This window comes from Cololabis saira, chromosome 16 (assembly GCF_033807715.1).
Source record: "Cololabis saira isolate AMF1-May2022 chromosome 16, fColSai1.1, whole genome shotgun sequence".
Taxonomy (NCBI): Eukaryota; Metazoa; Chordata; class Actinopteri; order Beloniformes; family Belonidae; genus Cololabis; species Cololabis saira.
This window is the reverse complement of record NC_084602.1, coordinates 33,436,729-33,463,607: the sequence shown is the minus strand read 5'-3', so window position 1 is coordinate 33,463,607 and position 26,879 is coordinate 33,436,729. Positions and strand designations below refer to the sequence as shown.

The 26,879-nt window shown below is 41.9% G+C and overlaps 1 protein-coding gene across 1 annotated transcript in view; it reads left to right on the top strand.

Annotated features, from left to right (window-relative positions):
* The window catches only part of LOC133462183 (ALK tyrosine kinase receptor-like), a 62,646-nt gene that overhangs the window by 2,797 nt on the left and 32,970 nt on the right, over positions 1 to 26,879 (top strand). Inside the window, exons 2-4 of the mRNA XM_061743325.1 lie at positions 9,857 to 10,012; positions 12,457 to 12,570; positions 21,960 to 22,146. Of these exons, the coding sequence (XP_061599309.1) occupies positions 9,859 to 10,012; positions 12,457 to 12,570; positions 21,960 to 22,146 (455 nt within the window). The 5' untranslated portion in view covers positions 9,857 to 9,858. The remainder of the gene's footprint in view (positions 1 to 9,856; positions 10,013 to 12,456; positions 12,571 to 21,959; positions 22,147 to 26,879) is intronic.

The window sequence follows — 26,879 nt, the reverse complement described above, 5'->3', positions numbered from 1 at the left end:
TTTCTTGTATTTTACCTGTTTTATATTCTAAAGTCACACTTAAAAGTAACTCCACTTCTCTGTCACTCCAAACCAAAGACTCTCGTTCCGTCTTGGAAGTAACTGGCAGTCAAGGCTGATTTATGGTTCCGCGTTACACCAACACAGAGCCTACGGCGTAGGGTACGCGGCGACGCACACCGTACGTAGGCTACGCCGTCGATTTAACGCGGAACCATATTATTCAGGCTTCTCACGTGTCATTTGTTGACGTTTTTCCAGGACTCTGATTGGCTAGCATGAATTTACGCTTCTCGTTACACTGCCCCCTGCAGGTTTGGCTGCTCATAGCACCCCTTAACAGAATATTTATGCGGGTTCGTGTAAACGAAGAGATTTTGAAAACGATCTTGTGTAAACGATGGAATTTTTCAAAACGTAGAGGGGGAAATATCCGTTTTTGTAAATACCCGGCTATGTGTAAACGGGGCCTAATTGTAAACTTTATTTTTTCCAATTTTAAGAAATCCATAATATCTTTGAGCCATAAGGCAATAGAAGGAGGCTTTGGGGATTTCCACCCCAACAATATTCTACGTCTTGCTATCAGTGTGGTAAATGCTACCATTCTAGACTGTTTTCCGGTCAAAAGTCCAAAATCCGGTGGTATTCCAAAAATTGCACTTTGGTTTTTTTTTAACCGATAAAACCACATGGTCCACAAGCCCATCTGGTCCTAGTGGCCGCGGTGGCTATTCAGTCTCTAACGCAGCATCGGCTGACGGCCTGAAAGCTACCCACATGCAACAATAGCCGCTGGCCTTGGCCTTTATGCACTTAGATTTCCCCAGACTCCCCGAATCTTTTTAGTTTCTGCCCTGCAGATGCTGGAAGAGACTCTGTGATGGAGTTTGACACAAAGGGCTTTGTCACATCTCATCTTTGCTTGGAAAGACGAAGCCCTTGCTGCATCCTACTCTAATAGACAAATCCTGACACCTTGACCTCACCTGTCATATCCAATAACCTTTCTGTCTCCGTTTGCCTTTCACTTGCCTTTTTTTTTCAGTGTTTCCTGAAAACAGTGAAGTTGAAAGTTTGTGTTGTACTTACATTTGTGAGATAGAGGTTCAAATTTAATGGAGGAACTGCGGATTGAAGTTTTTAATTATACCTTTCGACACATTCAAACTTTTCTGAAAGGACTAAAAAGGTGTGACTGTGAAAGGTCCAGCAGCAGCTATCTGCCATTAGCCGCTCCTGTCTCCACTTAACTCTGTGGGGAGATAGAGGAAAGGTAAAAATGGAAAAACACAGACTGAAGTGGGTTTTAAAGATACTTTTTGAGCTGAAGCAAAGAACGTGCCTCCATCTCTCTTGCAGCGAGCCTTAAAAGATATGATGCTCTCTGGCGAGGTAATGCTGCAGCCCTTCACTTTGCCTTCAATTTCTTCCTATTTCCACTGTGATTTGATGTAAATATAAATAGTTTTCTTTCCCATACAGCGCAGAAACCGTCATTCTCTATTTTCTGCTCCTGCAATTTTATAAAATCAAAATGTCAATGCACCTTTCGTTTTTTGTCAAACTTTTGTGAACCAAAACCATCTTGAAAATAAAAAAGGGAGATTTGAGAGCAGAACAGTAGACCCCGCGCTTGAGAGTTGAACTGCAAGTAAAACAAGTTTGTGATTGAAATGCAAATCCATAAGTTTTACTGGATGTTGAGCTGAATTGTGTGGGTGGGACCTTCACTGGCGCATGTAAGTGAAAGTAAGAATCATTTGATAAAAACTGACGTGGGGGAAATGGATGTGAACTGAAGAATGCAGCGGCAGAAATGGATGTGGAATGAGCAGCCGAGAGCAGGCTTATCCAAACATCTCATCAGTTTGTATCTGATTTGATTAAAACGGTTGTGATTTGATGAAAACAGAGCCATGATTCATCGTTTTTCCTGTTGTAAAATCTTTAATCTTTATTATTCATAACGCAAAAAATGGCATTTAGCAAATTTATGGGAAAGCCCCGAGCTGGGAATACCAAAAACTACGATGGGAATGTGGATGTGATTAAAATGCATGTGAGTGTTTAACTGATATTTATATAACATATTACTCTGATGATGATTGTAGCTGTTTCTACAATCATTCATCGCTGTCAACTCCCAGAACACATTCATCATTTGCAGCTTTGTGTGACTTTAAGATTCTCCTCTCAAATAACTGAAAAACACTAAAAATCAATCAATGTTTATGTTCAGTAATTACTACGGACTTCAAACACTGTGTAATGTAGCTGGAGAGTCATATTGTCATTACTATGAAATATGTTCAACCCACAGCTTTGATTCTAGGGCTGGGGATCGATTCAAATGTCAAGAATCGATTCGATTCCGATTCTTAAGATTCAGAATCGATTATCAAGATTTGATTCGATTTGATTCCGATATTGATTTGGGTTAGTGTTATTAAAACAGTTTTTTGAACTGTTGCATGAATTATATGATGCTAATGATGCTGTAAGGACCAATCAGCTCCCAGAATGCTGATAGAACTGCTTTCAGAAACATCATGTGGGTCAGAATTACCAAACAGATCCAGGGAGGAAACAGTGACGGATGAAATCGGTTTTATTTTTTCCCACATTCCGTTTTTATTTGTTCCATTTTCGGTCTATTTTGGTTTTTAATTTTTGAGCCTTTGGTTTTTAGCATTTTTTACAAATGTAACCCCAAGACAGTATATAAAGTAATGAAATATAGACAATTTATGCAATTATAACCTAACACGTTAATGTTTTCATACCTTTAAACATATTTAAAGGCAAAAACATGGCACCAGTTATTCTCGTGTCCAACAAAACATTCCTTTTTTGGGGATAAACAAAGAAATAACCAAAAGTTGTAATGTAATGATGAAAAAAAAATACATAAATAAATAAAAGAAAAAGAAAAAGAAAATCGATCTTTAGGCATATGAATCGATTTTGAAGGAATTAATATGAGAATCGATTTAGAATTGGGAAATCAATTTTTTCAACACAGGCCTATTTGACTCTCCCTTCAGTTACCTGGAGGAAAGAGGAAACAGAGCTGCTCTTCCTAGCAACGCTGTGAAAAAGATGATTCAGGAGGTTTTTCCACTTAGCTGTAACCATGGAGAAACTGTTTCATGAACTGGTTGCGTCTTACATCTATCTACATGAGAGATGCACAGACACATGCACAGCGAAACACTCCTCTCCAAATCATTCCCATCACTTCTTCCTTAAACAATGAGTCACCGTGTCCTTGTCTTTATGAAACGACCGTCTGACCACGGAGGAAATGTCAGTCATGATCCTTTGTGACAAGCCTCGTCCTTTGGCGACATATCTGTGCCGAAGTCTTAAGCGAGCAGTTAAACTTTCTGAGCTCAGAACTCATCAATCACGTGGCAGGAGCCCTGTTAAACCGATGACAGCCACATCTCACATTGTCCAGCCTTCGCTGCAGGACGTGGTAGATTAGCCTTGGATGACGCGTGCAGGAAAGTGATCCATGGCTCTGCCAGGACCTGATGTGTTCGGCACACTCGTAACGGTGTGCCGCGTTGCAGAGCTGAACATGAGCGGTGTGACGTGTGAGACGGCAAATGAGTATTCTTTACCTGGGAAAAACAATATATCTCTAAATCAATGAAACATTTTCAAAATACATTGTATGTGCTTGTAAAGACCATTTACAAGTGTATTTTAGGTAAAGATATAGTTGCTATCTTTTGTTGGTTTTTATGTTTCAGTATGGAGTCCGTGGGGAAATAACTACGGTGGCCGAGACCCGCCATTGCTGAAAATAAAAGTAACGCTGCAAACAGAAACAAACGCCGCTGCAAATTAAAGAAACGCTGCAAATAAAAAGAAACGCCGCTGAAAATAAAACGACGCAAATAAAAAAGCCACAACGGAAGTGAATTACCGGGGACTATTTTTGCTGATGCACCAGTGTTTTTTACGTGAGAGGAGAAGTCCCTGACCACCACACACAGCTGCAACTTCACATTCTTACAAATAACTATTGTTACCCACACACAGATTATTCTTGGCATTATTATTAAAGATAAAAAAAAAGAGAAAAAAAAAATGATAAAAACAACAAAAACAACAACACCTCTCACATAAAAACACCGGTGCATCGGCAAAAACAGCCCCGGGTAATTCACTTCCGTTGTGGCTTTTTTATTTGCGTCATTTTTTATTTTATTTTAAGCGGGGTTTCGTTATATTTACAGCGTTTTTTTTATTTGCAGCAGCGTTTCTATTTGTTTGCAGCGTTTATTTTATTTGCAGCGGCATTTGTTTCTGTTTGCAGCGTTACTTTTATTTTCAGCAATGGCGGGTCTCGGCCACCGTAAATAACCCATTAAAGTTTGTTTCACTAGTTTCAAAATCTTTCCCTTGATGGTCCAAAACATTTTGGACCCACTCTTCCTCAAATTTCCTGACACGGATCACCTTGAAAAGAGGACGTGTTCGTCTTTGTAGCCGAGGTGTTCCACATCCTCGCTGACAGAAATGTAAAGGTCCAACACTCTGGATACTGTAGGTCATTTCCTTACAAATCACGTTATTTGCCAGGTAAATCATCATGTAAAGACATAAACAAGAGTTCTCGATATCTCCAGAGCACGTACTGGGCTGTGGTTGGACCCAGCGATGTCGGGAGCTCGCGTCTGGCTGTCAGTGTCACTGCTGAGTCTGTCTGAAAGGCACGCCAGTTTAATCAAAAAGACATCAATCAGCTCCTTGTACAGATTTGTAGATTCGTTCATTCGAGAATTATTTTCTTATGTTTCCGCTGCAACAAAAATTAAAATAAAAACAGTACAACATCAGTCATAATTGTGGAGATGCAGTCCCTTTTCCTCCTGTGTGATTCAGTACACCCAAATCTTTAACCTCTCCAAACTTTTGACTTCTAGTAATACAGTAAACGTGATGTTATTCTATTCAGTGTGATGCTTTTGACAACGTCGCAGTCAAAGCCATTTGCACCCCCTGTGATCCTCTCCTCAAGAGGGCCGCAGCTCCGGGGACCATATAATTATCTTATCACATTTAGTCAGATGTGCAGACGGGCCCTGTCCCTAAAATATTTGTAAAATTCAGCACAGAGGACGTCGCTGCAGTCTTCCTTCTTACAGCAAAGTAACATGAAAGAGCACTCAACAGGGCTGTGTCTAAACATCCACGACGGAGCACCACGCACTTTCATTAGCATGCATCAGCGGCTGGATCTGGCCATTTGTATTCCTCCCTGGAAGCCTTTCCAGTGTTTCTGCATTAGATTTATGTATTTGTACTTACCAGAGATAAGAGAATCATGAGAGAAAATAGATTCTGCAGATGACTTTATTGGCTTTGCTTACTAAATAGCACATGCTTTCACTTGACAGCCCATAACTAATGTGTGTTAGGCTGCTTTGTCCCTGCGTGCTGTTTACAATTAACAGAAGTGCTTTCTTTATATCTGAATTGAACAAATTATTTTATCAAATCTGTTTAAAACATTTTTTTTCCCCATGGAGGTCAGAAAGTTTGTAGATTTTGTTCAACTTAAGCTGCGTCTCAGATAGGGGTGGGTATTGGGAAGGACCTCACGATACGCATCACGATACTTGAGCCACGATACGATACACATTGCGATATCCCGATTATGCGATATCCCGATTATTATATTCTACATAGTTCACCGAAAAATTAAAAAATGCATTACACATCTTAAAATCCAAGTTGTATATATGTACATCAGATGATAGTGATGGATCTTAAAATCCGAGTTGCACGTTCATCAGATTATAGTGACAATTCATGGGACAAACTGAGTCAAAACAATGTTTCATTATAACTATACAAGCTAAAGTTACAACATATTGTATATGTTTTTCATATTATTTACATCATATGAAATTAACATTAAATTTAGTATGAGGTTGCTTTAATTATGTGGCAAATGATAATAAACACAAGAAAGATGGGTACTAAAACCAAGGATAGGCACAGTGATCAGTCAGTATAGATATAAATCCATAAATAAATAAACCTCTGTCCATTATTTTTCATTTTTTAAGGACAGGCAATTGTGTTATATAAAAAATAAATTATAAAATGAAATAAAACGTGAAATAAAACCTGAGCTCAGTGTAGAGAGTGGCAATGCCCAGGACTGTCACTTAGGTAGGAGCACTGGGTGATATAATGGGAAGAAATCGGGGATAAAAAAAAAAAAAAAAAAAAATTTTAAAATTAAAAAAAAAAAAAAAAAAAAAAAAAAAATCGATATTCAAATTTTGAATATCGATATTGAATCGGCTGGAAAAGTATCGTGATATATTGCCATATCGATATTTTTGCCCACCCCTAGTCTCAGACACCACCAAGCAGGGTAAGACGGGTCAGGTCACATGCAGCAAAATCATCACAAACCGGGCAGTAAAGGACGTTTAATCAGAACTTGCAGAATGTGATGTTAACAGTGGAGCTCTGTTAATAAATATCCTCCCCACCTTAATGGCTGAAGCTAAGAGACGCTCCGCTAGCACGTCCAGGCGTGAGAAGCTCCAGCAGCACAAAACTTCCAGCCTCCTAAGTGTTTAAGTGGCGTGAAAATCAGCAGCATCTGCTGCTGTGACACAGACGGGCCTCAAAGAAAAGTTAATTATCTCCTGATTTGTCAAGGAAAGGGGAAAAGAACATTCAGAAGATTTGTGTCTTGTTTAGAATATGTTTGCCCTGGAGAATAGGAAGTGAAAGAACCTGTCAGACTGTCACTCACGCTCGCGTCTCAGCGCCGTGAGTCCTGATGCTTTCACGGAGAAAAGGAAATGACTCTTGAGTGGACCCCTTTCTTTTTTAGCCTCTTTTTTTCCTTTAGAAGCATCTCTGTCTGATTTTCTTGTGGTCCGGAAACATTTCCATAAATGTGAAGCTCATTTTATCCTGTTTTGTTAACCAGGAACACGACCAAATGTGGCACTGCCATTCTGATGCCACCGCTTTTCCAGCGTTCTTGATGCAAAATTGAACAATCCTAAATAATCCAATAAAAGGATTCAGTTCGTTTGGATTGTTTGTGTGGCACCAGTTAACACAGCACAACACGGGAGAGTCGGCAGAGGTGTCAAGTAACGAAGTACAAATACTTCGTTAACTTACTTTGTGTAGAAAACTTCACTGGAGTAATTATTTTTCAGACGACTTTTTACTTTTACTCCTTACATTTTAACGCAATTATCTGTACTTTTTACTCCTTACATTTTAAAAACAGCCTCGTTACTCTTTTTCATTTCAGCCTTTAAAAAGAAACGATCCAGTTAAATTGCACCGTCCGGATAGAGTGAATTTGGTTGTGGTTGTTTCAGATGTTCTTGTCCAGTTTTGTTCTTACATCCGTTCCCTCAGATTCCTGCAACTAAACTTGGATGTACATTCCAATAAAGGTTAGGATAAATGATAACATGCCTCTGAAGTATATAGTCAACTAGTCATCATATCTTCTGCTCTCTGAAACACTTAATCTTAATGCTCAATAGTACACATATATGGTTCTTTAAAGCAGCACAACGTAACTTTCAGCTTTTCTGAGTTTGGCGGCATCTTTTGGACAAAATCGGTAGTGTTTTACCAGAAAGAACTACATTTCCCATGAGCACCAGCGCGTACTGCCGGAAAACTCCTGTCCCGTCGCGTGCATTTGTTTTGAGAGAAGACGGGACGCTTTTCTGTTTCACCAAGTGAACAGACGGAACGCAAAAAAAATTATGTTAAATTGCTGGAAAGGAACTGGAATTTACCGGGATACCTTAAACAAAGAAGCCAGGGAGTGGTATATGGAGAAAGTAATGATTATTAACGATCTGGATCCATATGAAATCCCTACTGAAGAATGGAGCTCCTCGTCAGAGCGCCACTCTTTAGAAGGATTTACTGCCGCAGTTCTGCAGAACCCACGTCTCCGGCTACCTTATTTAGGAGTGTTTGGCAGCTGCTTTGGTAAATGTTTGACTCGCCATGTGTTTCAATAAATTAGTATAATAGTACAACATACAGTACATGTTTTGTATTACTCTTACTTTTCTTTTCTTTGCCATATTATGCTGAAGAGGCTCCGAGGCGTGAGCAATATTTTTTTTTCCTCGTGAGATTATTTTTTTCCTCTGCAGCTACAAATCAAAAAGTTAATATTTTTTCCTCAACAAAATTAATCGCACCGCAGAGAGCTGGCCAACAACTGCGTTTAGCTGGAGAAGTAGGGAATAAAACCTGTTTGAATGATCCGACCCCGGTCTGTGAGTGTTTGTTTGTGGTTTAATAAACCCTTGTTTTGATCCGACGCCCGTCTGTGTGCGTGTTAGTTTGTTTACTGAGGAACGTTATGTTTGGTCGGACTCGTTACAGCCGCGATCCAAGCGAGCCGACGACTCTTTTACTCTTTTAATTTGTTATCTCGGATACTTGGCCTCCGTGGTTCTGGCTCCGAGCAGGAAACCGGTGAAAAGTTAAACCATTAGGATCTTTTCCCCACGTCTGTTGTGTGGAGCTGCTGCAGCGACAACACAGCATGGGTTACCAGCTCCTGTGGAGCTGCGCTCCAAGCCCCGCCCATTTTCGTCTCGACTGCGAATCGGGAAGGAGGGGGAAGTTACGTATGCCGTAAAGCTGTAAAAATGTGTAGTTTTTTAGTGTGGCGGGGTTCCTACCATGCTCCTCAAAGTTACATAGTGCCAGTGAAGGCGATACAGACCCCTCAGACCATGACAGAGGTTCATTAAACCTGTTGGAAGTTGATGTACCATCACAATGACTCTGGAAATATGATATTAAGGTGGAAAAGTAGTGCCGCTTTAATATATTTGCATTATACGAAGATGCATTCATTTTCAATGGCTTTTGTACTTAATGGCTTTTTTCCCCCTTACATTACTTTTACTTTTATACTTTAAGTAGATTCGAAACCAGTACTTTTATACTTTTACTTGAGTAAAAAACTTGAGTTGATACTTCAACTTCTACGGGAGTATTTTTAAACTCTAGTATCTATATTTCTACCTGAGTAATGAATGTGAATACTTTTGACACCTCTGAGAGTCGGTCCGTCGGGTCGAGACTCAGCAGTTCACCTGCAGGTCAAGTATAAGGGACTCACTTCCAGGGACAATAATGAACAAAAAGGAAGTCATCTCTGTCAAAGTAAAGAAAAATACTGCAGTGCACATGTGAGGGGGCTTCAGGTTTCACCAGTCAAGCATCTGCATTGCAGCTCTGAATCTCCCGTCCCGCTGGTTTCACCCCCAGCCAGGAATCCTGCATCAAATCCTCACGTGGGTTCAGTCGCCCACCTTTGCTCCGACTCCGGTGGAAAGCATAAGCTCCGACCAGAACCAGGCCTAAACTGGCCCAAACCTTACGAAAGGAAAACAATAAGTGCTTCTTCTGTTTCTGAGTGTTTCTTTCCAAGTGTCATCGTTTAAATAATGGATTTTTGTTGTTTGTGACTCATCCCCAATTTAAGTTGACCCAATTTAATAACATTGTTCACAACACAAGTCTGGCACACTGGCTGAGTTACGTTTGCGCTTTCAATGAAATGTCAATGATATGAAGTCCTGGAAGCATGTTTGTTTTTCATTAAGCTGTTATCGAATATGTGATGCGTGTGTGTGTGCATGTGTGCTAAGTGATGACGCTTTGGGAGGATAAGATCTGGGAAACCTGGGGTCTTTAATTAAGGTCATTTTCTGGAAATGACTTTGGAGTGTTTTAAACTTTTTTTATTGGATCAGACCAGATCTGTAATCTGCTCTCGTCCCTGCGTCTGAATGTGTCGCTGTACCTGCAGCCATGGAGGGAGACGGCGAGGTGATCATCAGTCCGGTCCAGAACTGCAGCCACTGCGAGAGCGGCGAATGCCACGGGCTCAACGACGACCTCATCTGCTACTGCGAGGGAGACCTGGTCTTGGATGAAGATGGAGTTTCCTGCATCAACGTCACAGGTCTGATCTCTGATTAATGTTCAACAACTATGGAGTAAGATCACTTCCAAAAAGATGTGTCCATGTTATAACTATTCGTATTCGTAATGATAAACATTTGTATATAAATATAAAAGTTGTACCTAAAATTCTGCTGTCACACACATGAGTCTGATAAATTATTAGGGTTAGGATTGTTTTTATGTGAGTATGAATCTAAAAGCTGTGAGTGCAAAGTCTTGTGAATACAACTCTAATTTCTACGACTATGAGTCTTCACTGTGAACACGAATTCAAGTTTATGGGTACGAGTCGAAAAACTGTTGAAATGACGTCACAGGCAGGTCACAGCATAGACATCTATTAGGGCTGTTCGATTAATCGATTTTAAATCGTAATCGCGATTATGTAATTAGAACGATGTTAAAACGTGAAAATCGTAAAATCGATTTTTCACTTTTTTTTTTTTTTTTTTTTTACCTTGTCTGCACACATATTAATGATTGATACCATATTAATGATTGATGGAAATACCTCTCAATACCTGCGACAAGTGCCCCATGGGAGAGGCTCTTTAGTGTAGGAGGGGGCGTTGTAACATGCCACCGGGCATCCCTCAAGCCAGATGCCGTAGACCGGCTCGTGTTCCTTGCAAAAAACTTGCAAATGTGAACAGCAAATGTAATGACTGACATTACACACCTCTACCTCCTTCATGGGTTGCATTATTATTTAGCATGCAAAGACCCAGTTTAATTTAATTAGAAAATGTCTTGTTTTATTTAATTGGAAATATAACTTACTGTATGTTTGCAAGTACTGATTTGCTGATTTTTTTTTTTCAGAGATAAAACTTTATATTTTATGATATTTTTTAACTTTTTTTCAACTTATTTTACAGAGTTTTGCACTTTATTCATTCATTTTTGGTTTAATAAGAGCAGAGTTTGCACTTAAAGCCCAATGGGGCAAATGTTCAATAAAAAAACAGCATATTTGAAATAATTTCTTTGCCTTTTGTTAATTCACAAAATAATCGTAATCGAAAATTGGATTTTGAGAGAAAAAAATCGAGATTTTATTTTTGGGCAAAATCGAACAGCCCTAACATCTATACGTAGACGCTCCATCGAGTGCTGAGCCAACTGCCACATCCAATATGGCGTCAACATCGCCGCCATATTGGATGTGGCAAGACTGCGCTGTAAACTAATACAAGTAAATGGACTTATTTTCATAAAGTGCCTTTCTACAAAGAAATGTACGTTTTACGTCTCATTTATTCATTCACACACGCACTAATATACTTGGGAAACAGTTAGGCACCAAATATAATATATTTCATTTTCTCAGATGGCAAAAATAAGAACTTTATTGATCCCACATAGGAGTAATTCATGTTATATCAGCTATAGAGAACAAGATAGTGCCGAAAAACAATATATATCCCCCCTCACAAAAATAAGAAAAATAAAGAAACATATTTTCTCATCAACAAAACATATTTTAAAATTTTCAAGTAACAAAATAACATATTTTAACTATTTTTCAGATTTTTTCAATTATTTTATTGTCTGAAAAATGGTTCAAAAGTTATTTTATTTTCTGAAAAATGGTTCAAATATGTTATTTTGTTACTTGAAAAATTTTAAATTTGTTTTGTTGATCTATTTTTCTATATTTTTCTTATTTTTGAAAAACGAGTTTAGCTCAGAAGAGACTCAGAAAACCAGTGATGAATTTACCTACTAATTACACCTGATAGGCTTTATGCTTTATTGCATCTTTTTTTTTAGGAGAAATATTTAAAAGAGCCCGAATGATCCATAATAATAGAAAAGTAAGATAAGAAGATAAGCTAACTGGGTAATGAAAATGAACATAACCGTAGTAGTTTTAGTCGTGTGTTGCAATCACATGAGAGGGTTTTATCTGTCACCTTTGACCAAAAATCATTTCTAAGTCTTTTTATTGGGCTAAACTTTGATTAAGGGATATAGACTCCCTCAACTATGTTTCGTAAACCCACATGAAGAAGTTCAAATCTTAAGTGAATCAGTATGGCAGAGTAAGACTTTATCTTTTGAAATTAAATAACATGACAATTAACATGTCGGTGATATCTGAATGACCCGCAGCCTTTGCTTGCGTACTGTACGTCAGATCTTCCCTCAGTAATGACAAGCGGTAGGTAATCATCTGACGCTAGGTCATAAAAGGTCACAGTCTGCATGCGCTCCGGCTCGCCGTGCAGATTTGTTCCTCTGTTTAGACAAGAAAAATGAGATTTAATCTCTCCCAGGAAAGGAGTTGTCATGCCGCAGCCATGGCCGCGCCTAAGCTCTGTTGTGTCACTGCGTTCACATCATTAATTAAGTTGGGAATGTGCGTGGTGAAGTGAATGCTAATACTCCTCTGGGGACGATAATGACTGTATAACACAGTTGTTCCCGCTCGTCTTGCAGATCCGTCCCCGCAGTCTCCACAGCCATCTCTCTCCCACTTGGCGCTTGGTCTGTCTGTGGGCACTTCGGCCCTCATCGCAGCGCTGCTGCTGGTCGTGTCTGGGGTCATGATAAGTAAGTACCAACACACTGAAGTTACTGTTGGAACTCCATGGTGCACCCAAATTAGTTTGAACTGTAAGTGCACGCATTCATTTGCAGCTCAGCGACCCCAATGACTTTAAGTGGACATGTGGAAAACAATTATCAAAGATGTATTACAAAAATATTTAGACCCTTTTTAATGAGAGTAAGAGTGTCATACACTTTAAAAGAAGCTCTACCATGATTAACAATGAGGGAACAGAAGTAACCGGTTGTCACCGGTTCTGTTCATAATTTTTATGGACAGGATTTCTAGGCGTAGTCAGGGACTGGAAGGGATCAGGTTTGGGAATCACAGGATTTCATCTCTGCTTTTTGCGGATGATGTTGTCCTGTTGGCTTCATCAGACCGGGACCTTCAGCATGTGCTGGGGCGGTTTGAGGACGAGTGCAACACGGCAGGGATGAGAATCAGCACCTCCAAAACCGAGGCCATGGTTCTCCAGCTGAGAACTCCACAGGTGGAGGAGTTCAAGTATCTTGGGTTCTTGTTCACGAGTGAGGGAACGATGGAGCGTGAGATTGACGGATGAATCAGTGCAGCGTCTACAGTTATGCGGTCAGTGTACCAGACCGTCGTGGTGAAGAAGGAGCTGAGCTGAAAGGCAAAGCTCTCGATTTACCGGTCAATCTACGCCCCTACCCTCACCTATGGTCATGAACTTTGGGTAGTGACCGAAAGGACAAGATCGCGGATACAAGCGGCCGAGATGAGTTTCCTCCGCAGGGTGGCTGGACGCTCCCTTAGAGATAGGGTGAGGAGTTCGGTCACCCGGGAGGAGCTCGGAGTCGAGCCGCTGCTCCTTCACGTTGAGAGGAGTCAGCTGAGGTGGCTTGGGCATCTGTACCGGATCCTCCTGGATCCTCCCTAGGGAGGTGTTCCAGGCATGTCCCTCCTCCCTAGGGAGGTGTTCCAGGCATGTCCCTCCTCCCTAGGGAGGTGTTCCAGGCATGTCCCTCCTCCCTAGGGAGGTGTTCCAGGCATGTCCCTCCTCCCTAGGGAGGTGTTCCAGGCATGTCCCTCCGGGAGGAGACCCCGGGGAAGACCCAGGACACGCTGGAGAGACTATGTCTCTCGTCTGGCCTGGGAACGCCTCGGACTCCCCTCGGAAGAGCTGGAGGAAGAGCTGGAGGAAGTGTCTGGGGTGAAGGAAGTCTGGGCATCCCTGCTGAGACTGCTGCCCCTGTGACCCGGTAACGGATAAGCAGTGGAAAATGGATGGTTGGATGGAATAGAAGTAACATCAATCCAAACAGGAGTTTTAATGGTGTGTGGATGGAAAATTTAAATAAATAGGAGCATAGGAGAGAAAACTGCTAATGTTGTCTTCACAGTCCTGGGATGTCTGCTATCGTGGTTCAGAGTAGACTTCCTTTTAATATTGGAGAAGCAAACACAGAACCACTATCATCTATAAGCCGCACAGTTTTGGCTTCAACATCTGGAACTCCATCAAATATCCTCCCGTCTGAAAATGAGCAACTGGAAGAACAGGCTTTTTCATTACCGATGCCTGAGTGAAGTCCTCTCTCACTGCCTGCATAAAACGCACCCATGCCTACGAAAACGCGCCAGCTACCTCATCACAAGCGATCACACACACAACTGCTTCCTGCACAGCGGCGGCAGCTGGCGGCTGGCGCCGAGTGTGAAGCACGCAACCATGAACCTGACTAGATGAGAGGCGTGCTCGTCTGAAGGCCCTTAAATGAACCTTTTTCTGCTGAATTCTGGGAAAACACACCGACAGATTCCAATAGCTGGACGGATAAACAGAGAAAAATTACAAACTGAGTCTACTTTGATCTATTTCTTTTTTTGTACTTAAGCTTTTTGTCAGAGATTAAATCTCATGTAGAAGCACGGCTGAAATCCTTGGTTTGGTTTTGCTGAATTAGAATTTATGTTTGATATTTTAAATCCTTATTTGTATAAAACAGAAAAGATACCAGGCTGCTCGTCTGTGTGGAAGTGAAAGACTAACAAGGCTCTTGTAAAGTCTTATTTTAGTACTTCCTCCCTCTGATACATGAAGACGCAACAACAAAAGCGGCGCAGTCGTAGCCTGTGTGCAGATTTGGACCCGCCAGTGTTGGCCTCTGATTTTTTTTTTGCATCGCAGATTAATTTCAGTATAAACATTTTGAACGCTTGTTTCCACAAATGAATAGTTTTCAATTTTCACTTTATGCCATTTTAATTATATTTCCGTCTCTCAAATGAAAACAGGAAATGTATTAAATATTTCTTTTAGATTAGATTAGATTGTCCTTTATTCATCCCTCAGTGGGGAAATTTGCTTTGAGCAGCAGCAGTGCACACAACACACACATGCAGCGAAAGAAGGATAAAAAAGTTAAAAATATATAATTACAAAATAAAAACAGTATATACAGTGGGATGAAAATAAAAGTAGTGCAGTATGAGAAAGAAAACAAAATCCTCACAAAAGCTGAATATTGCCTTTTGGCTTCGACAAGTGTGAAGAGAATCTGCTGGAGACGGCAAGAGAACATAAACATCATCATGAGAGTGAGTATGCAACGCTGTGGATGTCAACAAATGCATGTTTGGGCATGACTGGGTTGTAGGGGGTCCTGAGGAGTCGTAGGGAGTTGTAGGGTGTCGTACGGAGTCATAGGGAGTAGTGGGGAGTAGTGGGGAGTCGTGGGCAGTCGTAGGGAGTCGTAGGGTGTCGTACGGAGTCGTACAGAGTCATAGGGAGTAGTGGGGAGTAGTGGGGAGTCGTAGGGAGTCGTAGGGAGTCGTAGGGTGTCGTAGGGTGTCGTAGGGTGTCGTAGGGAGTCGTACGGAGTCGTAGGGAGTCGTAGGGAGTCGTGGGCAGTCGTAGGGAGTCGTGGGGTGTCGTACGGAGTCGTAGGGAGTCGTAGGGAGTCGTGGGGAGTGGCAGAGAGTCGTGGGGAGTCGTGGGGAGTTGTAGGGAGTCGTGGAGTGTCGTACGGAGTCGTGGGGAGTGGCAGAGAGTCGCGGGGAGTCGTAGGGAGTCGTGGGGAGTCGTGGGGAGTCGTGGGGAGTCGTGGGGAATCATAGAGAGTCGTGGGGAGTCATATGGAGTCGTGGGGAGTCGTGGGGAATCATAGAGAGTCGTGGGGAGTCATATGGAGTCGTGGGGAGTCGTGGGAGTCGTGGGGAATCATAGAGTCGTGGGGAGTCGTGGGGAGTTGTGGGGAGTCGTACGGAGTCGTAGGGAGTCGTGGGGAGTCGTGGGCAGTCGTAGGGAGTCGTGGGGTGTCGTACGGAGTCGTAGGGAGTCGTGGGGAGTGGCAGAGAGTCGTGGGGAGTCGTGGGGAGTTGTAGGGAGTCGTGGAGTGTCGTACGGAGTCGTGGGGAGTGGCAGAGAGTCGTGGGGAGTCGTAGGGAGTCGTGGGGAGTCGTGGGGAGTCGTGGGGAGTCGTGGGGAATCATAGAGAGTCGTGGGGAGTCATATGGAGTCGTGGGGAGTCGTGGGGAATCATAGAGAGTCGTGGGGAGTCATATGGAGTCGTGGGGAGTCGTGGGGAATCATAGAGAGTCGTGGGGAGTCATATGGAGTCGTGGGGAGTCGTGGGGAGTTGTGGGGAGTTGTGGGGAGTCGTGGGGAGTCGTGGGGAGTGGCAGAGAGTCGTGGGGAGTTGTGGGGAGTCGTGGGGAGTGGCAGAGTCGTGGGGAGTGGCAGAGTCGTGGGGAGTCGCGGGGAGTCGCGGGGAGTCGCGGGGAGTCGCGGGGAGTCGCGGAGAGTCGTGGGGAGTCGTGGGGAGTCGTCGGGAGTCGTAGACGACTGCAGATGGTCCATCAGTGTTGCTCCATCAGCGTGGGGCATTTATCTGACAGACTTGACTAGTCCTGCACAAACTATAACTTATTCAGTTATTCTGAATGCATGGAACTGATTTTGTCATCCACCTGCACAGAACACGGCACCACAGGCACATACAATAATATGAACCACAGGTTTTGATGTAACAACGGCACTAAAGCAGACCCATGCGACGTTCAAAAAGCGGTATGTCAAATGCCAATATGTCAGTAGAGATGCAACGGTGAAAAATGCTTTATGAAATGTCATGAGGAGGGGGGAGCCTGATGGGGGCAGGGGAGGGGGGTCCTTACCCAGTGGCAAGTCTCTTTATCAGTTATAGAAATATAGAAATACGTAAGAACAGTGCAGAATATTAACACTCGAAACTTTCTAGCTGTTAATGTTAATCAGGGTGGGAACTAATAACGGAGCTTCTTTGTTCCCGCAGTCGCTGCTCCTCAGCCTGCTTGGGAAGACTGTGAGCACTGAGGCGGGGTAATTGGGGATAATCATTAATAAACAACCACAGTGAAATAAAAGATGCACATCTCATAAACATGTTTTATTCACAATCATATTGAATGTGAGGTGATACATTTGAGCATTTCATGAAAAATATGATCTCAGTTTGAATTTGATAGCAGCAATATAAAGGTGGGGACATGGGGGGGGTTGGACCACTGGGGGAAGTCGTTCAGCTAATGAGATTCATTATCAGCAGCAGGTCAGTGGCATGGCTGGGCAGAAAAGGAACATCTTAGAGAGTAAAGATCACCAATCTATGAAATAGTTTGTCTGCAGATTGTGAAAATGTTTCAGAATAATGTTCCTCGGTGCAAAATTGTGAAAATCTTAAATGTGTCGCCGTCTATGACACTTTTAGGGCCTTTAGTGCATGATGCCAAGCTGAAAATCAATATTAAACGCCCATGGTCTTTGGGCCTGCGGACAGCATCGTATTAAAAGCAGAGCTGGTTCTGTAATGGAAATCACTGCCTGAACTCAGGAACACTAGTGGAAATCATTGTCTGGGAACGCAGCTCTCTGTCATCCACAAACGCAAGTTAAAGATCCGTCACGCCAAGAAGGAGCTGCGAGCCTGATCCATAAGCACCGCCACCGTCTCTGGGTGGACTGAAGGGGAAAAAGTCGGTGGATTGAGTCAGGCACAGTGAAGAGGAGAGGCACTCTCCGGCTTGTTATCAGCCCTCAGTTCAACAGCCTGCATCTCCCATTGATTGTGCGTGTGTGTGTGTGTGTGTGTGTGTGTGTGTGTGTGTGTGTGTGTGTGTGTGTGTGTGTGTGTGTGTGTGTGTGTGTGTGTGTGTGTGTGTGTGTGTGTGTGTGTGTGTGTGTGTGTCGAGAGGGGGTGGGGGGCATTTGTGCTTAAAGAAAGTGCCACGCAACGCTTTCATCCAGGTAATGTCCCATTCAAGGAAGGCTTCCACAAAGAGCATGCTCAACTGCCTCCATTACAACAGCAAGGCTTCATAACAGGAAGTCCTGCTGTTGACTTGGCCTGCCTGCAAGTCCAGACCTTTTACCAGCTCCAAATGTTATTCGGCATTTCATGGAACAACAATGAAGATAAACAAGACCCAGGAGAGAAAACTGTACTTTTACAATTTGATTTGGATTTGAAGATTTTATTTCGAACATGCATGTTAAAAAAAGAATACAAAAAAGTAGAAAAATAAAATACTAATAATATAATAATATATATAATTAAAAAAAAAAATATATATATATATATATATATATATATATATATATATATATATATATATATATATATATATATATATATATACTGTATATATATGTTTGTAGACAGAAGGCAAGATGGCACTTGGGCAGACCTCACGGATCCACCAACATGTTCGAAATGGAGTAGGATTGAAGTAAACACTTATCGAGTCCTACCCCTGAATCCTACATACATTCTTACATATAACAAGAGTTTCAATAAGCTTACTTATAAAACACACATAACCAAACACCCCTACTTTAATAACTGTTCAATATAGTGATATAATACTCAATTATGTAAGTGATAATGCCCGACGAGGTGTACATTAACATAAATATATGGATGACGTGAACCATCCGACGCGAAGCAGAGGACAGTTTGCCTCTGCAAAGTCCACCTCGAAGGGCATTATCCTGCTTATACCACGGTCACTTACCAAAAAACATAAATATTAAATCAGTTATTCATGCTTTAATGTGTTTTCAGTTGAAATCATTAGTTTTATAACAAGCCACAGCTGAGCGGCTGAGCGGACTATTTCATCTCTCGTCTGCAGCCGTTGGAACCAGATAGTTTTTAACAAGCCATAACTCAGTTTCCTTGGTAACACCTGAGGGTTTGACTAATACCTGGAACAATCACTACCGTCCCATAAAGTCCTGATGCAATGGACACAGTGTTGATTCTCCAGTAACTAGGACGGACCTGAGATACGACTTAGCAACGGGAGATATTCTAGTCCGCTCAGCTATTTTCTTTTCTCTCCTCTTCTGCATCCCAGTCATCAAAATTGTTAAATTCACCAAATAAATAAATTACAAAATCACTCATGTCGCCGTCCTGCGGTAGCCGGCTCTTCTTCTCTGAATCTCCGTTGCCATGGTTACCACCTGGCAGTCGATCCAGCGCAACGATATTAAAGATATCAGGCAATTTGACCGAACTTGTTTTCTAGGTGTAGATTATCACTTTTAATGTAAACCTGCCAGCCAATCAGAATCCAGTATTCACACTGACCGTGGTATAAATATATATATATAGTCAAAAACAAAACAAATCAAAGCAAACAAAAGAAAAAAAAACGCCCAGCATTTAGTTGTGCTACTATATATGTATGTACTATCAGAAGTAATTATAATGCATAGTATTACATTATCATTACTTTACTACAATACTACAATATAATAGAGAACAACAATATACTTGAATAACTATATAAGAGTAAATATGCTGTATATACTGGTTCGTATATTTACCTCCAATTATATACATAAAAATGACTATAAATCTATATATCAACATATCTACATATAACTATAAATCAATACAATATTAAATTGTTTCAATTTCAATATGAAATGTTCTGATAATACAGAAGTAATGATTATTTCTTGCTCACATGTTTCTGCATCTTTATCTCCTGTGTGAACAACGATGCGTCCTCCGTCCTCCTCCCTCTCGGAGGGCTTTAGCGTGTTTTTGGTTTGGCTTTAGCGTGTTTTTGGTTTGGCTTTAGCGTGTTTTTGGTTTGGCTTTAGCGTGTTTTTAGTTTGGCTTTAGCGTGTTTTTGGTTTGGCTTTAGCGTGTTTTTGTTTTGGCTTTAGCGTGTTTTTGGTTTAGCTTTAGCGTGTTTTTGGTTTGGCTTTAGCGTGTTTTTGGTTTAGCTTTAGCGTGTTTTTGGTTTGGCTTTAGCGTGTTTTTGGTTTAGCTTTAGCGTGTTTTTGGTTTGGCTTTAGCGTGTTTTTGGTTTGGCTTAAGCGTGTTTTTGGTTTGGCTTAAGCGTGTTTTTGGTTTGGCTTTAGCGTGTTTTTGGTTTGGCTTTAGCGTGTTTTTGGTTTGGCTTTAGCGTGTTTTTGGTTTAGCTTTAGCGTGTTTTTGGTTTGGCTTTAGCATGTTTTTGGTTTAGCTTTAGCGTGTTTTTGGTTTGGCTTTAGCGTGTTTTTGGTTTGGCTTCAGCGTGTTTTTGGTTTGGCTTTAGCGTGTTTTTGGTTTGGCGTTAGCATGTTTTTGGTTTGGCTTTAGCGTGTTTTTGGCATCAGAAAGCGGGTGCTCTTGAGCAGCACGGCTGATTGTCTGCCTGTCTGCTCCCCGGCAGAAGCAACCAGCCTCGTGCGTTCATTGAGCCATCATCTTCTGCACAAACACTCTCACTCCTGCTGACTGGTGCACATATCCAGACTCCCACCTCCACTCGCGCGTACACATTAGTCCGGGCGGTGGGGGCCAAACCCAACTGACAGCGTGAAGAATGAAACCTGTTCGTGATGAATGGCTGCTTAACCGACAGTTGACAGCACTCGTACATTAGATAGCACTTGGTAAATAAATAACCCCCCCCTTCCCACACTTAAATAGGCACACATAATTCTCCCTGTGACTAAAATGTTTACAGCAGAGGTCAAGGTTTGCAGCACTGAAAAGTGTGAAGTTTTATGTGTGGGAGGTGATACGACAGACACATGAAAGCTGCGGCTTCATACCGTCCAAAATGAAGCGCATTTACTTTCAACGTCGAGGAGGAGGACTGATTCGTTCCACTTGGTTGGTTCGGGAGCACACATGTGCTTCTGTATATAATGTTGGGATTAAACTGAGGTTAGATTGATAAATAATGATGGGTATTTCTTAGAACAGGGGTCGGCAACCCAAAATGTTGAAAGAGCCATATTGGACCAAAAACACAAAAAACAAATATGCCTGGAGCCGCAAAAAATGAAAAGTCTTGTATCAGCCTTAGAATGAAGACAACACATGCTGCATGTTTCTATATTAGTTAGAACTGGGGGGAGTTTTTTTTTCATTATGCACTTCGAGAAAAAAGTCAAAATGTTGAGAAAAAAGTCTAAATGTCGAGGAAATAGTCAAAATTTCATGAAAAAAGTCAAAATGTCGAGAAAAAAGTTGAAATGTCGAGATTAATGTTGAAGTACAATCTAGAGAAAAAAGTTGAAATGTTGAGAAAAAAGTCGAAATGTCGAGAAAAAAGTCGAAATGTCGGGATTAAAAAGGGAAGGAAAAAGGAAGAAAAAAGAGAAAAAAGGAAAAAGAGAAGAAAAAAGAAAAAAAGGAAAATTTGAAAAAAAGGAAGAAAAAAAGGAAAAAGGTGCTGCATGCTGCATGTATCTATATTAGTTATAACTGGGGGGAGATTTTATTTATTATGCACTTCGAGAAAAAAGTCGAAATGTCGAGAAAGAAGTCGAAATGTTGAAAAAAAAGTTGAAATATTGAGAAAAAGTCCAAATGTAGAGAAAAAAGTCAAAATTTCGAGAAAAAAGTCAAAATATCGAGATTAATGTTGAAGTACAATCTCGAGAAAAAAAGTCGAAATGTTGAGAAAAAAGTCAAAATTTCGAGAAAAAAGTCTAAATGTCGAGATTAAAAAGGAAAGGAAAAAAGAAAAAAAGAGGAAAAAAAGGAAAAAAAAGGAAAAAAAAAGAAGAGAAAAAAAATGAAAAAAAGGTCATTTTTGAAAAAGCTCCAGGAGCCACTAGGGCGGCGCTAAAGAGCCGCATGCAGCTCTAGAGCCACGGGTTGCCGACCCTTGCCTTAGAAGGACAGGTCTGGCATCTGATTAAGAGGATCCAGTGTCTCAGAGGGGACAGAGAGATTTCATTTCAGAGCAGTTGTTGGCGTACAAGTGTTTGGTCTTTAGAGAAATAGTATCTTTAAAAGCTTTCCACTTTGTGTGCTCTGGTTGCCAGCATTCATTTTTCCACACAAAGATGGGTTCAAAGCTCTGTTTGTTTGTTTTCCAACTGCCGGTACCTCGGCGGGGGAATCAGACACTCACGTCTTCCTCTCATCAGTGTACAGGCGTAAACACACGGAGCTGCAGTCCATCCAGCTGGAGCTGCAGAGCCCCGACTGCAAGCTCAGTAAGCTGCGGGCCTCCACCATCATGACGGACTACAACCCCAACTACTGCTTCGCCGGCAAGACGGCGTCAGTCAACGACCTGAAGGAAGTGCCGCGCCGCAACATTTCTCTCACCAGGTAAAAGATTTAACGTCTAAACCCCCGTCGCTAGGATTCTGTAAAGCTGTGCCAGGCTGAGAAAACATCAAACGTTGCACTCACTTATTCAAGAATAATCACCCAGGCGAACACTGCAAATACCAGCCTCACTTCTGTGTATGTGCGCTCACTTATTTAACACCTTGAATTTCTTTGGATTAATATTATTATTCAATAAATAAAACACTCTCTGTCAGTGTTTGACAAAGGAACCCAGTCTCTGCACACTCATACAAGTATTAATTTGTCCTGAAATAGTTGCTTTTGCTAAATTTCAAGTAAGCTTGGCTAATAATGTGCACAGCGTGATGATTGAATTCCTCTCATTGGCTCTTCCGTCCACGAGGTCTGTCTCCCAAATAAACGGTGTGTTTTTTAAAGCTTGAGTATTAACCCTTGTGCTGTCTTTGGGTCAAAATGACCCAATTCTTCTCTCCTTCTTTCCTCCTGCCATGCTCTCTCCTTCCTTCTTCCTTTCCTCTTTTCCTCCTTTTTTACCCTCCTTTACTCCTTTTTCTTCCTACCTCCCTTTTGTCATTCGTTCCTTTATTACCTTCTTTGCTTTTCCTTCCTTCTTTCCTTATTTTCTCTATCCCTTCCTTCGTCCCTCCCTTCTTTCTTTCCTTTTCTCCATTCTTTCCTTCCTTTCTCCCTTCCTTCCATCTTTTCTCCCTTCCTTACTCCCTTTCCTACTTCCTTCCTTACTCCCTTCCTTCCTTCCTTCCTTCCTTCCTTCCTTCCTTCCTTCCTTCCTTCCTTCCTTCCTTCTTTTCTCCTTTCTTCCTTACTTCCATCCTTCCTTCCTTCCATCTTTTCACCCTTGCTTCCTTCCTTCCTTCTTTTCTCCTTTCTTCCTTACTTCCTTCTTTCCTTCCTTCCATCTTTTCTCCCTTCCTTCATTCCATCTTTTTTCCCTTCCTTCCTTCCTTCCTTCTTTTCTCCTTACTTCCATCCTTCCTTCCTTCCATCTTTTCACCCTTGCTTCCTTCCTTCCTTCTTTCCTTCATTCCATCTTTTCTCCCTTCCTTCCTTCTTTCCTTCTTTTCTCCTTTCTTCCTTCCTTCCTTCTTTCCATCTTTTCGCCCTTCCTTCCTTCCTTCCATCTTTTCCCCCTTGCTTCCTTCCTTCCTTCTTTTCTCCTTCTTTCCTTCCTTCCATCTTTTCTCCCTTCCTTCCTTCCTTCCTTCTTTCCTTCTTTTCTCCTTTATTCCTTACTTCCTTCTTTCCTTCCTTCCATCTTTTCTCCCTTCCTTCCTTCTTTCCTTCCTTCCATCTTTTCTCCCTTCCTTCCTTCCTTCCTTCCTTCCTTCTTTCCTTCTTTTCTCCTTTCTTCCTTACTTCCTTCTTTCCTTCCTTCCATCTTTTCTCCCTTCCTTCCTTCCTTCCTTCCTTCCTTCCTTCCTTCTTTCCTTCTTTTCTCCTTTCTTCCTTACTTCCTTCTTTCCTTCCTTCCATCTTTTCTCCCTTCCTTCCTTCCTTCCTTCCTTCCTTCTTTCCTTCTTTTCTCCTTTCTTCCTTACTTCCTTCTTTCCTTCCTTCCATCTTTTCTCCCTTCCTTCCTTCCTTCCTTCCTTCTTTCCTTCTTTTCTCCTTTCTTCCTTACTTCCTTCTTTCCTTCCTTCCATTTTTTCTCCCTTCCTTCCTTCCTTCCTTCCTTCCTTCCTTCCTTCCTTCCTTCCTTCTTTTCTCCTTTCTTCCTTACTTCCTTCTTTCCTTCCTTCCACCTTTTCTCCCTTCCTTCCTTCCTTCCTTCCTTCCTTCCTTCCTTCCTTCCTTCCTTCCTTCTTTCCTTCTTTTCTCCTTTATTCCTTACTTCCTTCTTTCCTTCCTTCCATCTTTTCTCCCTTCCTTCCTTCTTTCCTTCCTTCCATCTTTTCTCCCTTCCTTCCTTCCTTCCTTCCTTCCTTCTTTCCTTCTTTTCTCCTTTCTTCCTTACTTCCTTCTTTCCTTCCTTCCATCTTTTCTCCCTTCCTTCCTTCCTTCCTTCCTTCCTTCCTTCCTTCCTTCCTTCCTTCCTTCCTTCCTTCTTTCCTTCTTTTCTCCTTTCTTCCTTACTTCCTTCTTTCCTTCCTTCCATCTTTTCTCCCTTCCTTCCTTCCTTCCTTCCTTCTTTCCTTCTTTTCTCCTTTCTTCCTTACTTCCTTCTTTCCTTCCTTCCATCTTTTCTCCCTTCCTTCCTTCCTTCCTTCCTTCCTTCTTTCCTTCTTTTCTCCTTTCTTCCTTACTTCCTTCTTTCCTTCCTTCCATTTTTTCTCCCTTCCTTCCTTCCTTCCTTCCTTCCTTCCTTCCTTCCTTCCTTCCTTCCTTCCTTCCTTCCTTCCTTCCTTCCTTCTTTTCTCCTTTCTTCCTTACTTCCTTCTTTCCTTCCTTCCACCTTTTCTCCCTTCCTTCCTTCCTTCCTTCCTTCCTTCCTTCCTTCCTTCCTTCCTTCCTTCCTTCCTTCCTTCCTTCCTTCCTTCCTTCTTTTCTCCTTTCTTCCTTACTTACTTTCTTCCTTCCTTCCATCCATCTTTTCTTCCTTCCTTCCTTCCATCTTTTCTCCCTTCCTTCCTTCCTTCCTTCCTTCCTTCCTTCCTTCTTTCCTTCCTTCCATCTTTTCTCCCTTCCTTCATTCCTTCTTTTCTCCCTCCACCCTCCCTTGATCCAAACACAGCAGAAGGGTTAAAGGTTCCACCAGCAGCAGATGAAGACGGGCGGGAAACGTCTCATGATTCTGTGTTTAGCTGAGGCATCACTAGCTGTCCAGGCAGCAGCGGACAGGCATGAAGGCCGGTGAAGGCTGCACGCCCGCACTATTACCTGGTGACAGCGTGATCCAGGAAACCGGGGGCAGGCTTATTGCTTAATTTCCAGTCCAGTTGCCTCCTCGCTGTGACTGATAGCAGTCGTTGATGACTGCTCCTCTAGTCTGGAAGTGCTGCTCACCCGGCGGCTCCGCGGAGAATCCCACTAAATATCAGCGCTGCAGCGCGGGAATTCCTCCGGTGCTGTCATGTGTCCGTCTCTTCCGCTTCAGCGTGTCTCAACACCTTGTATCGGACACATGGGACAGTTTGTTTTTTCCCCTTTTTACAAATAGTTGCATAATTTTCCTTAACTCTGTTATTCCCATCACAACATTTGTCTGTTCGTACCTCTAAAGTGGCATCTCTCTGAGGGAAATGTTCATATTTACATGTTTCCGGATCCAGTTTAAGCAGTTTTTTCCCTCGTGGTGGTGCAGCTGCCTGATAAGGTGTTAAAAAGTCAACCCTGTACATTAAGGGCCCGATTTACTAAGATCCTAAATAAAGAGTACTAAATTGCGTGTGCACTGAAAAAGTTTGCGCGTGCTGTTGTTGTGTGTTTTGCGGGTGATCAACTAAGATTGCGTGCGCAATTGATAACAGGTGCAAACCTCAGTATTTAAATGAGGTGTTGCGCGTCTTACGGTTTGCGGCCCAAACTTTGTGCCATGGAGAGTCTGGATGGAAAGCAGGATAGTTGCAAGCGCAAAATGAAATTTGACGAGTTGGAGTTATAGAGATATTAGTGGAAGAGGCAAATTGTTGTGCCGTATTCAGCACCCCTGCCGTGAAAAGCACCTCCTCGTATATTCAATGATAAGTAGACCAAGAAAAAAAACAACACACTGACACTTCAATATATTTATATATACACACTCACACAAACACAGAGTTTATATTATATATATTTACAAATATTATGGAAGACAACACAGTAAGCAGGCTATTAATTAATGACATCAATAACCATTTACCCGATTTTTTTTTTTTTTTACCCGAATCCATGAGCGTATTTAAACATGAATCATTAACACAAAACTGGACGCTGAACAGAACATGGACAACAGAACATGAACAGAACACGGAATGAGAATATCATTTTTGTCAGACGAGGGGGTGCTTTTCACGGCAGGGGTGCTGAATACGGCACAACACCGGGGTATGACAACTGCAGAACAAGTATAGGCGCACAATGAGAAACACTTTTTTCTCCATGAAAACACGTGATTTATTTATTATCACAAATAAAAAAATGAATGTGCCTCCTGTGGCAACCTTTTGCTGAATAATACTCGATTTAACATTGAAATAAAATATTTCTCCTTTTGCATGTGGAGATTAGCACCTTCCTTTCGAACGTATTAAATACAGACGCAATCACAATCCACGCAAAAACTTCAGGCTTGGTAAATCTCATTGCGCGTGGTAAATGGACCAATTTGCATCTTCCCCTCCCAGTATTTAGCGATTTCTGGCGGGTACGCCCCATATTGATAATTCATCAGGGCAAAAGTACTAAATGGATTGCGTGTGCTATTTTGCGCATTTGAGAGACGCAGTCCTCTTTGCACGCTGTTAGTAGATCAGCTGGCACTTTGGTTTGCGGGTGCTGTCAAGTTTGCACACGTTTTTACACACTCAAACCTTTAGTAAATCGGGCCCTAAGTATTAAAGGTTATGCAATTAGAAGCTGTAAAATATACATAAGAATGATGACGAGGTCAGGAAAAAGCGACTTCAGAGCAGCCGTCTAGAAGAAGCCTGGAATCTTGAAACACGGTGGACTGCAGCGGTTCAGGCAGCAGAAGGGATGTTTTCCATTTTTAATGCCTCTTTTATGTGTTTGTGGTTCACCATTTTATCATTTTGATTCTTAATCTATACGGTGAAGTTCTTTTCTTCTACAACCAGGAATATTTTCCTCTC